Here is a 14,906-nt window from a genome sequence, read left to right as displayed (position 1 = left end):
GCTGCATTTTGGACTGATTGATTCTTCTAAGGGGGGCTGGATCTGGTGCGCAGAGTGCAGGGAGTTCAAACTGGGCTCTGCCAAGTGAAGTGAAAGCAAAAGTGGGAAATGAGTAGGAAGCTCAAGTTCACAGCCGGTCAAGACCATTTATAAGGAAGGTTTCTACTCAGCCAGAGTCTTTCCCAGAAAGGGAGAGATCTTTCACCAGTGTAAATACATCCCACCCTACAAGTGGTTTGGGTTTTCTGGTCAGGTGTGTGTGTGTGAGTGTGTGTGTGTGTGCGTGCGTGTGTTGGAGAAAATAATAATTTCTCTTTCGGATAAGCCATCTTGCTGGGAAGTAGGAAAAGGGGGCTAAAGAAAGAGGGAGAGGTTTTTATTGCAATTCACCTTCTAATGTATGAAGCTGAAACCCAAAGTCCTGCTCCGTGCAGAGAACCACAGGCAGAGAGCTAGCTAAGGAGGACAGTTCCCAGGGTCACCAATGTCCCCAGACTCCCAAAGCCCTCAGGGACCTAACTCTGACACCCAGAGGCTCTGGTGTGAGCATCCTTAGCCCCCCAGAGCTGGAGTGCAGAGTGGGCTTTGCCCAGCAAGCAAGGCAGGGAGCTTAAAAGCTCTTTCTGCGCCTGGTCCACCTGGGTTATTGGGTACAAAAGGAGCGTTTAAGCTCTCCGCCTTGCTTGCTGGGCTGGGCCTGCTCAGCATGCGGTCTCTGGGAGTACTGCAGGTTCCCTCTCTCTTCCCCTCAGCCGATGGCAACAAGAGGGATCCAAGGGTTTGGATATAAGGTAAAAGACCCCTGGGTGGTTAAGTCCAAAGGCGACTATGGGGTTGCAGCGCTCATTTCGCTTTCAGGCCGAGGGAGCTGGCCTTTGTCCACAGACACCTTTCCAGATCATGTGGCCAGCATGAATAAACCACTTCTGGCACAATGGAACACTGTGATGGAAACCAGAGCGCACAGAAACACTGTTTACCTTCCTGCCGCAGCGGTACCTATATATCTACTTGTGCTGGCATGCTTCCGAACTGCTAGGTTGGCAGGAGCTGGGACAGAGCAACAGGAGCTCACTCCGTCATGGGGATTCATACCACCGACCTTCCAATTGGCAAGCCCAAGAGGCTCAGTGGTTTAGACCACAGCGCCGCCTGCCGCCTGCCTGCTGCTTCTGCCTGTACCTGCCTTTCCCTGTTATGAGAAGGGAGGTTGGTGTCATTTAAATACCAGGGACTCAAATCCTTCCTTTACATTTGCCACCCAATTTAGGCCCCCCAAGATCTGTTTGTTTCCTGTGAAAATGCACATCAAGAATGTGAGCAGCTGCTAGCAGCCCAACTCTTTCACGGGCCACAGCTAAAAACATCCCCCAAATCCAGACTAAAATCCAGACTAAATAAGCTGTTTAGGGCTTTCAAGGTCAGCACCAACACTTGGAATTGTGCTCGGAAATGTACTGGGAGCCAATGCAGGTCTTTCAGGACCAGTGTTAGAATCATAGAATCATAGAGTTGGAAGAGACCACAAGGGCCATCCAGTCCAACCCTCTGCCAAGCAGGAAACACCATCAAAGCATTCCTGACATATGGCAATCAAGCCTCTGCTTAAAGACCTCCAAAGAAGGAGATTCCACCACACTCCTTGGTAGCAAATTCCACTGCCGAACAGCTCTTACTGTCAGGAAGTTCTTCCTAATGTTTAGTGGAATCTTCTTTCTTGTAGTTTGAATCCATTGCTCCATGTCCGCTTCTCTGGAGCAGCAGAAAACAATCTTTCTCTCTCCTTTATATGACATCCTTTGATATACAGTATTTGAACATGGCTATCATATCACCCCTTAACCTTCTCTTCTCCAGGCTAAACATACCCAGCTCCCTAAGCCGTTCCTCATAAGGCATCGTTTCCAGGCCTTTGAACGTTTTGGTTGCCCTCTTCTGGACACGTTCCAGCTTGTCAGTATCCTTCTTGAACTGTTGTGCCCAGTGTTATATGGTCTCAGCAGCAGGCAGTTAAGTATTTCTATTGTTTTACTTGATCTAGGGGGACAGCTGCCCCCCCCTGCCCCTGCCCTTGGCTATGCCCATGCTTGCAATGCAGAATTTTTCATCCAATGTGGGGCTTGGACCCATGACCCCGGGAGTCTTGTGCCCTACCAACTGAGCCAGTGATCCAGTGGATCTGGGGTCAATGGCAGAAACTTTAGCAGCCCCAGGGAGGAACTAAGAGAGCCTTGCACCTGTAGCTGTGCTCTCCCTCCCCACCCGCATTTAACTTCTGCTCTGTTTTCACTGTGGTCTCCCTGCTCTCACCTGAAATTCAGGTTTCAACTTGCTCTGTGGAAAAATGAGCCACCCTCGGTCCACTTAAACTCTCCACCCTCAACCAGCTATATATATATATATATATATATATATATATATATATATATATATATATATTCCCACACACTATCATACACTTTTTATTGAATAGCTTCTTGAAATAGGTGTGTTTCCAGGAAGGTGACCAAGGAAGCAGGTTCTGAAAGGGAGTGGGGACAGGTGGCTGGAGGTAAACACAGGTGTTTGGGAGTGTGGGCACGGACACATTTTTGGGAGGGAGTGCTGGCAAATGGTTAGAGGAATCACACTTCCTTCAGTATTTGGATGCTTCCCCTCACCCCACCCCAGAGCAAATCAGGGTGCTTAGAAATAAGTTGTTTTTAAAAACTTGTGAACTTGTCCTTTTCTCATCCCTGACACAGGGACTTTTCAGTGACTCATAGCCTGTGCCCACCCAGAAAATAATGCTTTCAGTTTCACCCAGTCCAAAAGGGCAGCCAGTATTTGTGCTTTGGGGGGGGGACACACCCACCTGTCATTATTGTCTGTCTGGCAATGAATGAAATGTCTCAACAACAGTTGTTTTAAATTGCTTTTTCTTTTGACCCCAAGTACTGCCCAAATCTTTCTACAATTTATACTTTTAGCTAAGTATTTTCATTCTTTTACTTGGCCCACCCCCACCCCCTGGCTACGTTCATGGAGGGGAAGACATTTGGAAGATGAACAGAAAGGAATGGTTAAGAGAATGGGTATGTTTCACCTGAAAAAGAGAAGATTCAGAGGTGATAGAATAGTCATGTTCAACTAGCTGGAGCTCTGTCACATAGACGAGAGGAGGGAGCAGAAGCTTTGGGGTTTTTTTTTGGCTTTTGGTTTATAATTTTTATTAAATTTTCTGTTTTACAATTTAGAATATTCATTTAAACAACCTTAAAATACTTATGACTTCCCTTCTTCTCTTTCCATGGTTCATTTTGCCTAACATAAATCCCCACATACAGTATTAAGAAAGCAGAAATGAGATTTAATAAGCTTGCAGGAGACCCACGTAAAAAGGACCCATGGAAAATGGTTAATCAATAAAGCTTTGGAATAAATTAATTTATAACCTTCAGATAAATCGAAAAAAGAGAAGTTCTTTATGCCAGCCCCAAACTAGATGCAAAGCGGATATTTAAGGACTGGGAGGGAATAATTCTTGGTTTGGAAGTGACATTGCCAGGAAGGAATAAAAGCCCTAGAAATCGGACTTTTCAGTACTGTAAGGGATGCAGGCAGTGGTGAGAGGGGTTTTTTTTTTTAACAGCCTTTCTAAAGAAGCGGAGAGAAGCTTGAAAAGCGAGAGATATGAGCAGAAATCAGGGTGAATGAGAAGAAATTCGCCGATCAAGCAGGGAGTCCGGGGATACTGCAGCCTGGTCTGCCAGGAATCGGCCTCCTTGGCGAGGCTCAGATTTTGAAAGGCGGGAAGTTGGGAAAAGGCGGGAGAAGTCGTTTCCCTCAGAGCCGCTGAGGGAAAGAAGCAGCGGGGGGAAGGGCTCCTTCTCTCTCGTCCCTCAGAGACACAACGGGGACCCTCTTGTGAGGGGAGCAGAAAGGGGAGCCCCCTGAGGGCTCTCAGGCAAAGGGGCGACAGGAGGGTCTCTCTCTCTCTCTCTCCCTCCCAACCCCATTGCTTTCCTCTCATGGTGGAAGGTGTTGGAGAAAAGAAGTGATCCTGCCCGCCTTAAAAGACTGAGGTCCTGTTTCCACCTCTGCTTACAAAATGTTTGAACAGACACCCCAAAGAAGGGGGGCCCTTTGGAGAACGGTTTCTCTTGACAATCGGAGCTGTTTCTGTCTCACAACCTGAGTTGCTGGAGACACTACAGATGTGACAAAGCAGACGTTGGACACGACAAGCGATAATATTCCCTCAGAGGCTCCTTTCCTTGCTAGTGTTACAACTAAGCAGAAGTCGATCGTTTCCCTTGAAAGAGGGACAGATTTACAGTTGAGAGGTGACAAGCAGAAATAGCAGGTGATAGTTGAAGTTGCTTCAGGAATATGATAGAACACACCTCTGTGGGAGAAATGGCTAATTTGAATGATCAGGTAATGTATGTAACACGCATAGCTGCCAAGTCTCCCGTTTCTTGCGGGAAACCCTCATTTTTTAAAGCTGTTTCCCGCTCTTCTCACATATGGTGAAATATCCTGTAAATCCCCCGGATTTCTTACCAGCCAGGGAAGGCTCCTGACATGCGCAGAACCAATTTCAGGTGCCGCTCTGCCCATGTCTGGGCACCGGAAATCGGGCAGCGGCAGCACCGGAAGTTGCTTCTAGGCATGTCCGGACATGCGTAGAAGCGACCTCCGGTGCCGGCGCTGCTGATCCCGTATTTTTCTAATGGGAGACTTGGCAGCTATGAACACGTGGGAGTACATATCAAGGAACAAAAGGGGAACCCTGTAAAGTGCAATTTCTTAACCAATAGGAATTGGAGGAGGGATATTTGGACGGTTTTAGGTTATAAATTATCTGTGATGTGAACTCCATTTCCAGTATGAGCTGGGGGGGGGGGTTGTCTTTGACCGTGCACTACTGTGGCTCCTTTCACAGATATATTTGAATCCCTCTGGGAAAGATCCCTTGGACAGTTTTTGTCTAACAGCCCCCACCCCCGTAAAAGCCCCATAGGCAGGAAATGGAAAGTCCGGGGGGGTGCATGTTGCTCAGGGCAGCCCCTCCCTTTGTGACTCTTCCCATTTCAAAGCAAGAGTGACCCCTGACATCCTTTCCCTGCATTTCCAGCCAGAAAACCAGTTTATACTGGGATGCTAGAACCACCTGACCCCATTTCCCATCCCAGAACAGAGCTAGACCAATCAGAAGCTTCTCTATTGCACACCTGGCCAATCCGCTTTCATAGAATCCTAGAGTTGGAAGAGACAACAAGGGCCATCCAGTCCAACCCCCTGCCATGCAGGAAACACCATCAAAGCATTCCTGACAGATGGCTGTCAAGCCTCTGCTTAAAGACCTCCAAAGAAGGAGACTCCACCACACTTCTTGGCAGCAAATTCCACTGTCGAACAGCTCTTACTGTCAGGAAGTTCTTCCTAATGTTTAGGTGGAATCTTCTTTCTTGTAGTTTGGATCCATTGCTCCGTGTCCGCTTCTCTGGAGCAGGAGAAAACAACCTTTCACCCTCCTCTATATGACATCCTTTTATATATTTGAACATGGCTATCATATCACCCCTTAAACTTCTCTTCTCCAGGCTAAACATACCCAGATCCCTAAGCCGTTCCTCATAAGGCATTGTATCCAGGCCTTTGACCATTTGGGTTGCCCTCCTCTGGATACGTTCCAGCTTGTCAGTATCCTTCTTGAACTGTGGTGCCCAGAGCTGTACACAGTTCTGGGCACCACAGAACTGTTAATTCAAGAGGGTTCTGGACGCATCTCTGTGTGAATGTTTCAGTGTATCTGAAGAATGTAAATGTTTCAGATTCCCCTTGGTGTTGTCCTCTCCTTGGCCCCACTTTCCTGAGGGAGTTTTCCTCCTGAGTTTCCCTCTTGGCTGCTCCCCCTCCCAGCTTCTCCTTCATTTCTCCTTTCTTCTCTTCCTCCCCCCCCATTGTTTTGGGGCAGCTGGATTCCCCCTCCCCCCATGTCCAGACAGGCCCAGGAGGAGCCCAGTGAGACGACAGGGCCAGGAGATGGCATTTCCCACCCTTTTCCAAAACAGGGAGGAATGCCATGTTGTTTCTTCTGGAAGCCCCAGCTGCTCTCAGAGACGCCATGGCTCTCCTGTGGCCTCGTGGGTCCCACGCTCTCAGGGTTTCCCAAATGTGGGAATGCAGACATTCCTAAATTTCATAAGGATCCCGTGAAAAAGATGGGCTCTGAACTTCACGGTATGAAAAAAATCTGTTTTAAAATTTATCGCTGATTCGTTTTTTAAAAAAATTGGTTTTCTAATCCTTTTATTTTGATTTGAATGCCAGCTAAGGCAGTATCTACCACCATGTGTTCCGGCAATACATTCCATAAATTAAGGACATGCTGTGCAGATAAATTGCTTCTTTGGACATTGAGCAAATGTCAGCCTTTTTTTGTGCATGACTTAAAACAGGCGAACCCGCCTTGTACTGGTTTTGGGTTTTTTTAAAGTCTTTTGTTTACCTTCTTGAGAACTTTGTGAACTGGATCAACATTGTTCTCACTTTTTTAATTTTTTAATTATTTTATTTTATTTTCACACAAAATACAAAAAAAGAAAGCCAAGCATTGATTGCTTCTGTCAACTGGTGTCTTTTGTACATGTACTGTAACGAGCTGGGATTACAGGTAAGACCTCTCCCTTACAGCAGGTGCTTCTAATCTCAGCTTGTTACATACAGTGAAGATACCAGGTAGCCTGACATCTGGCTGGTTGATAAGGGATCAAATACTTATCTCACTCATCATAATGGACATCAATCTCTGACTTTTGTCTTCTGGCTTTCTGAGGGTTTCCAGGTTGTTATTCTATCTCTCACAGCTACAATAAACCTACCATTAAAATTATGGAGTGGTCATTTTTCATCAGAGGGCAAACGGGCAAATATAGCAGGGGATCAAATACTCCCCCCCTCACTGTAGGTCCTTACCACTTTTGTCCTTTATTATGGTAATCTTTGCACAAAATAATCCTTTCATATCTCCAATTTTCTTGAACAGATCTCTGGTGTTTCCCATTCTATTGTTATAAGATACAGATGTGATAAAGGGTATTTTTAGTTATTCTCCTCGGCCCCTTTCTCTTTCACATACAACTGTGTTTTCTACGGGTTGCTTAATTTGGCTTTATTGCTTTTCTTTTTTGGTCTTCCCTCTGTATGAATTCTTAGGGTTCTCCCCTGTATGAATTCGTTGATGGCAAGTGAGATTGCTGGAGTTACTGAAGCTCTTTCCACATTCCAAGCACTGATAGGGTTTCCTTCCTGTATGAATTCTTTGATGCGATGTGAGACTGTGACTGATACGAAAGCTCTTCCCACATTCTAGGCACTGATAGGGTTTCTCCCCTGTATGGACACTTCTATGCAAATCGAGATTACCTTTCTGACGAAAGCTCTTTCCACATTCCAAGCACTGATAGGGTTTCTCCCCTGTATGAATTCTTTGATGGGAAGTGAGACTGTGCCTGTGACTGAAGCTCTTTCCACATTCCAAGCACTGATAGGGTTTCTGACCTGTATGAGTTCTTTGATGGGAAGTGAGATTACCCATTTGATTGAACCTCTTCCCACATTCCAAGCACTGATAGGGTTTATTCCCGGTATGCATTCTTTGATGGGTAGTGAGAGTGACTCTGTGACGAAAGCTCTTTTCACACTCATGGCATTGAAAAGGTTTCTCCCCTGTATGAATTCTTTGATGGGAAGAGAGCTTAGTCCGATCCCGGAAGCTCTTTCCACATTCTAAGCAATGATAGGGTTTCTCCCCGGTATGAATTCTGTGATGGGTATTGAGACTCTGCCTGAGACTGAAGCTCTTTCCACATTCTAGGCATTTATAGGGTTTCTCCCCTGTATGAATTCTTTGATGGGCAGTGAGATGTGCGCTTTGACTAAAGCTCTTTCCACATTCTAAGCACTGATAGGGTTTCTCCCCTGTATGAATTCTTTGATGGAATGTGAGACTCAGCCGGTGACGAAAGCTCTTCCCACACTCAAGGCATTGAAAAGGTTTCTCCCCTTTATGAATTATTTGATGGCTCATGAGCTTAATCTCCTTCCGGAAGCTCTTTCCACATTCCAAACACTGGTATGTTTTCTCCCCTGTATGAGTTCTTTGATGGGACATGAGATTACCCTTCTGACTGAAGCTCTTTCCACATTCCAGGCATTGATATGGTTTCTCCCCGGTATGAATTCTTTGATGAGAACTGAGATAGGACCCCTCGCTGAAGCTCTTTCCACATTCGAAGCACTGATAGGGTTTCTCCCCTGTATGAATTCTTTGATGGGAAGAGAGCTTAGTCCGTTCCCGGAAGCTCTTTCCACATTCGAAGCACTGATAGGGTTTCTCCTTTGTATGAATTCTTTGATGGGAAGTGAGATGATCCTTTCGACTGAAGCTCTTTCCACACTCCATGCACTGATAGGGTTTCTCCCCTGTATGGCTTCTTTGATGGGAAGAGAGACCACTGCTGTGACGGAAGCTTTTTCCACATTCAAAGCACTGATAGGGTTTTTCCCCTGTATGAATTCTTTGATGGGAAGTGAGACTATACTTCCGATTGAAGCTCTTTCCACATTCTCTGCACTCATACAATTTCTCTCTACTGTGAGTTCTTTTGTGTGAAGTGAGGCTATCCCTCCGAACGAAGCTCTTTCGTTGACGGGAGATGGACTGGGAGCTCTGATGGATGTTCTCTCCACACTCTGAATATTCATATGGCTTCTCCACTATGTGGATTCTGTTCTGGTCCCCCTTGTTCTTCCCTTCCAATTCATCACCATCTGCAATGAAGAGAGAAGCTAATTAGAGCCGCAGGAAGAAATGGAGCTCCAGGTTATTGAACAATGTTAATGAATTCTTGTGATAGAGGAAGAACTGAAGAAAGTTAGATGTGAGGCCTTACTATAGTTTTCACTGCCTTTGTTGACTGGTATTAACTGACATTCTAAAGGAAACCTATTCATTCTGAAGGAAATCAGTCCTGAGTGCTCACTGGAAGGACAGATCCTGAAGCTGAGGTTCCAATACTTTGGCCACCTCATGAGAAGAGAAGACTCCCTGGAAAAGACCCTGATGTTGGGAAAGATTGAGGGCACTAGGAGAAGGGGACAACAGAGGACGAGATGGTGGGACAGTGTTCTCGAAGCTACCAACATGAGTCTGACCAAACTGCGGGAGGCAGTGGAAGACAGGAGTGCCTGGCGTGCTCTGGTCCAGGGGGTCACGAAGAGTCGGACACGACTAAACGACTAAACAACAACAATTAACTGACCTATTGCTTGGCTTTTATCTGGGATAGATTTTGTTTGGCTCAATCACGGAATCCACTCCATCTCAAAGGTCAGTCATCTCTTTGGTCAACCAAATGCAGGCAGAAGCAAAAGCAACAAACCTGACTAAAGTTACATCAACTTCCCTAAAAACTCTGAAGCCGACATTTAAGAAGGCCTTAGCGGTTCAGACCAGCCTGGCCATTGTGTAAAAAGGCATGAATAGACAAAGAACATTCACAAAGAAGACTACTGATATCCCTCCATTGAGGGATCACGGTGGGGGTGTGAGAATCCCAGACGCTCTTGGTCTCCATCCATATGTGGGATGTAATCCACTGGGAGCAGTCAAGTACAACATTCCTTGTTTTGCTAGAGTGAACATGCAAGGGAATGTTTGGTCCAGCCAGTTAAAACTTCCTGTTCCTCCTGGCCTGGAGCATCCTTCCTTGCATGGGACTAGTGGGTGGGCGTGACCTTTCCAGACCTGGTAAATGGCCAAGTCAGTGGAGTTTCAGGCAGGCAGGTGCAGGCAGGCAGGCAGGTGGAGGAGCCCGAAAAGGTGCTCTCCATCTCCATCCGCCTGCCTTTTTTTAAAAAAAATATATTTTATTGATTTTGCAGACAAGGACAACATACATGACAAATTCACTCCTTCCCTCCACCCACCCCCTACGGGCCCTCTCCTGCCACTAGAGACACCCATGCGCGGTGAATCGACGGAAGCAGTCCATTTTATAATTAGGTTTATCCCCTCCCCCCCTCTCCACCCCTCAGAGCCCTCCCCTGCCACCAGAGAGCCCCAAGAACCTGGAGAGGAAAAAGGAGGGTGTCCACCCAACTATTTTCCATACCTGTCCTATAAAAAGAAAAAGAAAAAAAGAAAGAAAAAAGAGAACAAAGAAAAAGAAAAAGAAAAAACACATTATCAAATCTATATCCATAAACATTGTTTTAAGGGCTTCCCCTACCTCCCCGCTTCCCCGGTCCTCATTTTAATTCTCCTTTACCAGTTTTCTAATCATTATCTCCTTTCTCATCATCACATTTTTTTGTAGCCTTAATTTTACTATACTAATTTTTTTAAAATTCCTCTTAAACCTTCTATCCTTACTAATCATCTCGTAACATATCTTAATTTCACCTATTCCAATTCTAATTTCCTCCCTCGCCTAATTTTCCCCTCCAAAAACCTCCATAACTTTTAAACCAATTTTCATACTAAATTTCAATTTAATCAATAACTATCTTCAATACGCCTTCCCTTCCCCTTTTCCCAGCTATCCCCCTCCGTCACAGCAAGTTTCATAGTCTTCAATCCAGTTTTCAATCCTGTTATTCAGTCCTATTAATCAAATGTCCATTTCTCCTTCAACCCACCCCCTTTTTCCAATGTTTTACAGTCCAGCCGTTCTTATACCCCCCCCCCCGGGGTTTTCCTCTTCTTTGATTGTCCTTTTCCTTGTGGTTGTTCTGCAAATCCACCAAGTCCTGTCTTTTCCCCCACAAAAGGGGGATATTCCTCCAACTGTCTTCCAATACAGAGTCCTCTTTTCCTTCGTGTTGGGCTTTCTTTTCATTTATACTGTTTAAACTGTCACAGTCACTATCACAATCATTGTCCTTCGGTTCAATTTCCAAAATGCCTCCAACAGAAAAGTCGCTGTTTCTGTCCTCCATCTGCGGTTGCTGCATTGTCTCCTGTAATTGTATTTCTTCATGATGCATTCCAATAGTCAATTCCCACAAGATTCTCAAAACATTTTGTTGGAACCCAGCTGAGTACTCTTTTGTTGACATTTTTCAGTTCTTTCAAGGTCAAAATCCGTTTTAGGGGGCGGGAAATGATCGCTGCTTATTTTCCCAACCCCATTTTAACAAACTGGCTGCAATATCACCTCAAATTTCAAACAAATATTTTAAATATAAGTTCCAAAGAGTTCAAAATATTAATATACTTGCTGATCTGTCATCCATCCGCCTGCCTTCCTCCCCCACCCCCAAGCTGAGCAAGCCCCAATACCTCTCCGGCTCCATCCACGTCCCCATCTCCACTCCCCTGGAACTCACCAGATCTCTTGGAGGTCCCTGGGAGGGAACGCTCAGAGGTTGTGAGGAGGGATGCAGGAGACAACCTCACCAGGTCAACCGTCCATCTTCCCCCTTCCATCCTCGCTAGCTTGGCAGGATCCGTCTCTTTCATCCTTCCTGAGGAGTCAAGGAGCCAAAACAAGCTGCAGGGTCCTGGGAGAGAGGAAGAAGCAAAGGGAGCCTCAGGGGCCCTGCAGGGATTCTCCTGCCCTAGATGTTCTCCTGCCCCTGGAGAAGCACAAATGGGGCAGCCCCTTCCCAACAGAAGCCCCATTTCTAAACCTCTCCAGTGGTTTAGGTGGTGACCTGAGAGTAGATCCCATTGACAGAACTTGGTGCCAAAACCAGTCACCATCCTGTCCCTAAGCCTGAAAACTGCAACCCCAGAGCATGGGCAGAAAACAGACTAGTAGCTATTACATGTAGGTTCCTCCATGCTATGTGCTTTGTATGGAGAGCCCTGTTGACGCTCTTTGAGCTCTCTCATGGCAAGCCAGGCAGGTGTTGTGGCCATATTTGCCTCGGTCAGGGGTTGTATCATGAGACGAATCATGAGACGAATACCCCACTCAGGGGCATCGCAATAGGGGGGGCGGGGCGCCCTGGGCTCCACTCTGCAGGGGGCAGCGCTGCAGCCCCTCGCCACCTCCACCGATGGCTGCTGCATGCGCCTGCCCCTCGCCTCACCAGAGCATACAGGGCAGCTTGATTGGCTTGCGCTTTGATACTTTCTGCTCGGGCAAGGAGAGGGGCAGACAGCTGACGCCCTCTCTGGCCTGCCCCTCGCCTCCCCCGAGCAGAAAGAAAGCGTGAGCCGAGCAAGCTGCGGCGCGGAGCGAGTCTTACAGGGCGGCCCGCCACTGCCGCTCGTGGCAGCCGCTGAGGAGCTCACAGCGTCCCCTCCACAGGCGGGAGGGAGCTGAACTCTCCTTTTGGCTCGCGCTCCTCCCGCCTATGGAGGGAAGCAAGGGGCGCATGCACACGACAGACACCGCGCCCCCGGCGGGGTGCCTTCTGGTTTGCCGGCTCCGGGCAGCCAGAAGGCTAGCGACGCCCCTGACACCACTCCTCCTTAGATACTGTCTGTGTTTATACACCATCTTTGCAAGTCTCCAGTCTCAAAATGTGGCCCCCAGCCTGGCATGGAAGCCGTCAAATTATAGATCTTCCACATGTCCTAAATCTGTCGTGTTCTTAAGAACACCAGGCATGCAGACCCTTTAAATCTCCAGAGGTGAGCTTTGTGCTCCTCTTGTGACAATATTCCCAAAGGCTTAGGGTTGCTTGATAGAACTAGCCTCTTTTGAGATTGCACCAATTTCCATTTGCTTATCAAAACCCACAGACTCTCTGCTAGATTTCTTCTAGAAGGTTTTACAAGTACCTATCAGGATGGTAAGGATTTTATTACAGTCAGCCAAAAAGGATTTTATACTTTCCATGTCCTCTGTTATTAGTACGAGCCACCCAATGACTGATAATCCCTCCTCATTTGTCCCAGAAGGTTGGGAGGAGTCTTTTATCCTTGCTTTAGCATTTCCTGAGGATAGATCTGAAATTTGCTTTCACATTACTTTGTTTACTTGCTTAGCCTGAATAGGGGAGAGACATGTGTTGTTTCATCTGGGACAGAGGAAGTGGTCCGGTTGTGCTGCTGCAGATGCAAAAGGGCTTTTCTTCACCCTGTGCTCCCCCCATGTACAAATTTTCCATCTGGCTACAGCCTGTTAACTAATGTGACTTATTCCTAAATCTGAAGGGGGTCTCTTTGCATGCCCAGTTTTTCTTGACCCAAAGCCCCCTCCCCAAAAAGGAAGGCAGCATCTGGATCCCAAGGAAGAAGAGAGCTGCAGACCTCCTGTGAACTCATCCCCTCCCTGGCTTGGCAGAGAGGACAAGGGGGGACCCTCTGCTCCCTGACTTGGGGGTCTTCCCCACCAGGCATGATCTGAACAGGGACCCCCCCCCCTAGCACCACCTGGCAGTGGTGTGGCAGGTCAGGTGGTACCCGGAATGGAAAATTTCCTGTCACCTCCCCCAACATTGATTTTTGTTTTTTTGCTTGCAAAAATATTTTGACTATTTCATATTTTCTTACAAAGGAATGTGGATTCTGGTCCTCTGATAACAAGTAGGCCACTGGGGCCAGATACATAAATATACAGGATGGGTTGTGTTTTGGCTTGTGTTGTTTTATTTATATTGAAGGAAGATGTAACCCAATTCTGATTATAAGGGTTCATACAAAAGTAACCCAATATATGGTCTGTAACCCAATATATAGTTGTATATTTCTGATCACTTCTGATCAGTCAATCCTGCTTGCGCAGCTCTGTATAGCTGGCCCTTAACTGGGCCTCCTGAATTCTATAAATACCTTTCCTCTTCTCCCTTCCCCTAATAGAAACCATTAAGTGCTTCTTAGTGCCCTCTCCCCCAGAGCAGGTTATCTCTAGGTTATCAGCAGCAGAGAAGAACCAGGCAAGGCTAGTTTTATCAGAAGGAAGCAAAGATAGACTAACGGCCTTGTCAAGAGGGGAAGCCTTAACGGCTTATCAGGGGGTGCTACAATACCACTCTGACGCACTCAATCATGCCAGGCAGGAATTAAGACTCCGCTCTCGAGGCTATAGGAGCATGGCACCGAGTCACCCAGACCCTTCTATGGAGCTTTAACGTTGTCAACATATATGAGAAAGATGCTGAACGGAACCTGTATATGTAACCCTTGACCCTTTACATGCACCCACTTAGAGAGGTAGATTCCTAGGGAGGGGGAAGAGCCCTCATTCAAAGTGCCTGTCTTTTGTACTTGCTTATGACTCGATTCACAGCAGTGCCTTCTGCTAGCAGAAAATAAACTTCTTTCTCAGAGAGCAAACCTCGGTGTCCGATTGACTCCTTTCTCCCTCTCACGGGAGCAACGCAGATGAACCCCAGCTAAAGAGCGGAAAAGGCTACAATATTATTGTTTATTTATTTAATAAAATTTATTTTTAAAAAATCTGCCAAACAAAAAATTAAAACAGTTGAAAATTATTTCAACTTTGTAAGCATCTGGGTATGCTTGCCTAAACAAGAATGCTTTTAGCAGGTGCCTGAAAAGAGTCTAGCAAAGGCACGTGCTTTATTGCAAGAGGCTGGGAGTTCCAAAGTGCAGGTGCTGCCACACTAAACAATGCAGTACAGATACTATGTGGAATCTGTAGTAGTGCTTGAAACTACTGAAGGGAGGTTTTATTTATTGGGATTTCATCAAGCTCTGTATATCTGGAAAAAAAAACATTTATTTAAAAAGCAGGACTGCACAGCAGCAATCTACTCGCCTGAGAGTCTCACCATGATCAGTGGGACTTATTCCCAAGCCAACGGTGCATAAGATGGGCTACAATCCTATGCACCCCTTGCACTCAACCTGTGCCTAAAAATCTTCACAAACCTGCCTCAGAGAAGTGTAGAGTAGGAAGGCCTCGGTCCAGTAAACCTGAAGGAGCGTCTCCTCCCCC

At 46.5% G+C, this 14,906-nt stretch overlaps 1 protein-coding gene across 1 annotated transcript in view; it reads right to left on the bottom strand.

The window, feature by feature from the left end:
• Positions 1-6,537: 6,537 nt before the first annotated feature.
• The window catches only part of LOC132591163 (uncharacterized), a 66,766-nt gene continuing 58,397 nt past the window's right edge, over positions 6,538-14,906 (bottom strand). The window contains exon 6 of the mRNA XM_088654425.1: positions 6,538-8,658. Within this exon, the coding sequence (XP_088510551.1) occupies positions 7,160-8,658 (1,499 nt within the window). The 3' untranslated portion in view covers positions 6,538-7,159. The remainder of the gene's footprint in view (positions 8,659-14,906) is intronic.

The sequence above is a fragment of the Zootoca vivipara genome, chromosome 11 (assembly GCF_965207765.1).
Source record: "Zootoca vivipara chromosome 11, rZooViv2.hap1.1, whole genome shotgun sequence".
NCBI classification, from domain to species: Eukaryota; Metazoa; Chordata; class Lepidosauria; order Squamata; family Lacertidae; genus Zootoca; species Zootoca vivipara.
The sequence above is the reverse complement of the archived record's forward strand: the minus strand, read 5'-3'. Positions and strand labels throughout refer to the sequence as shown.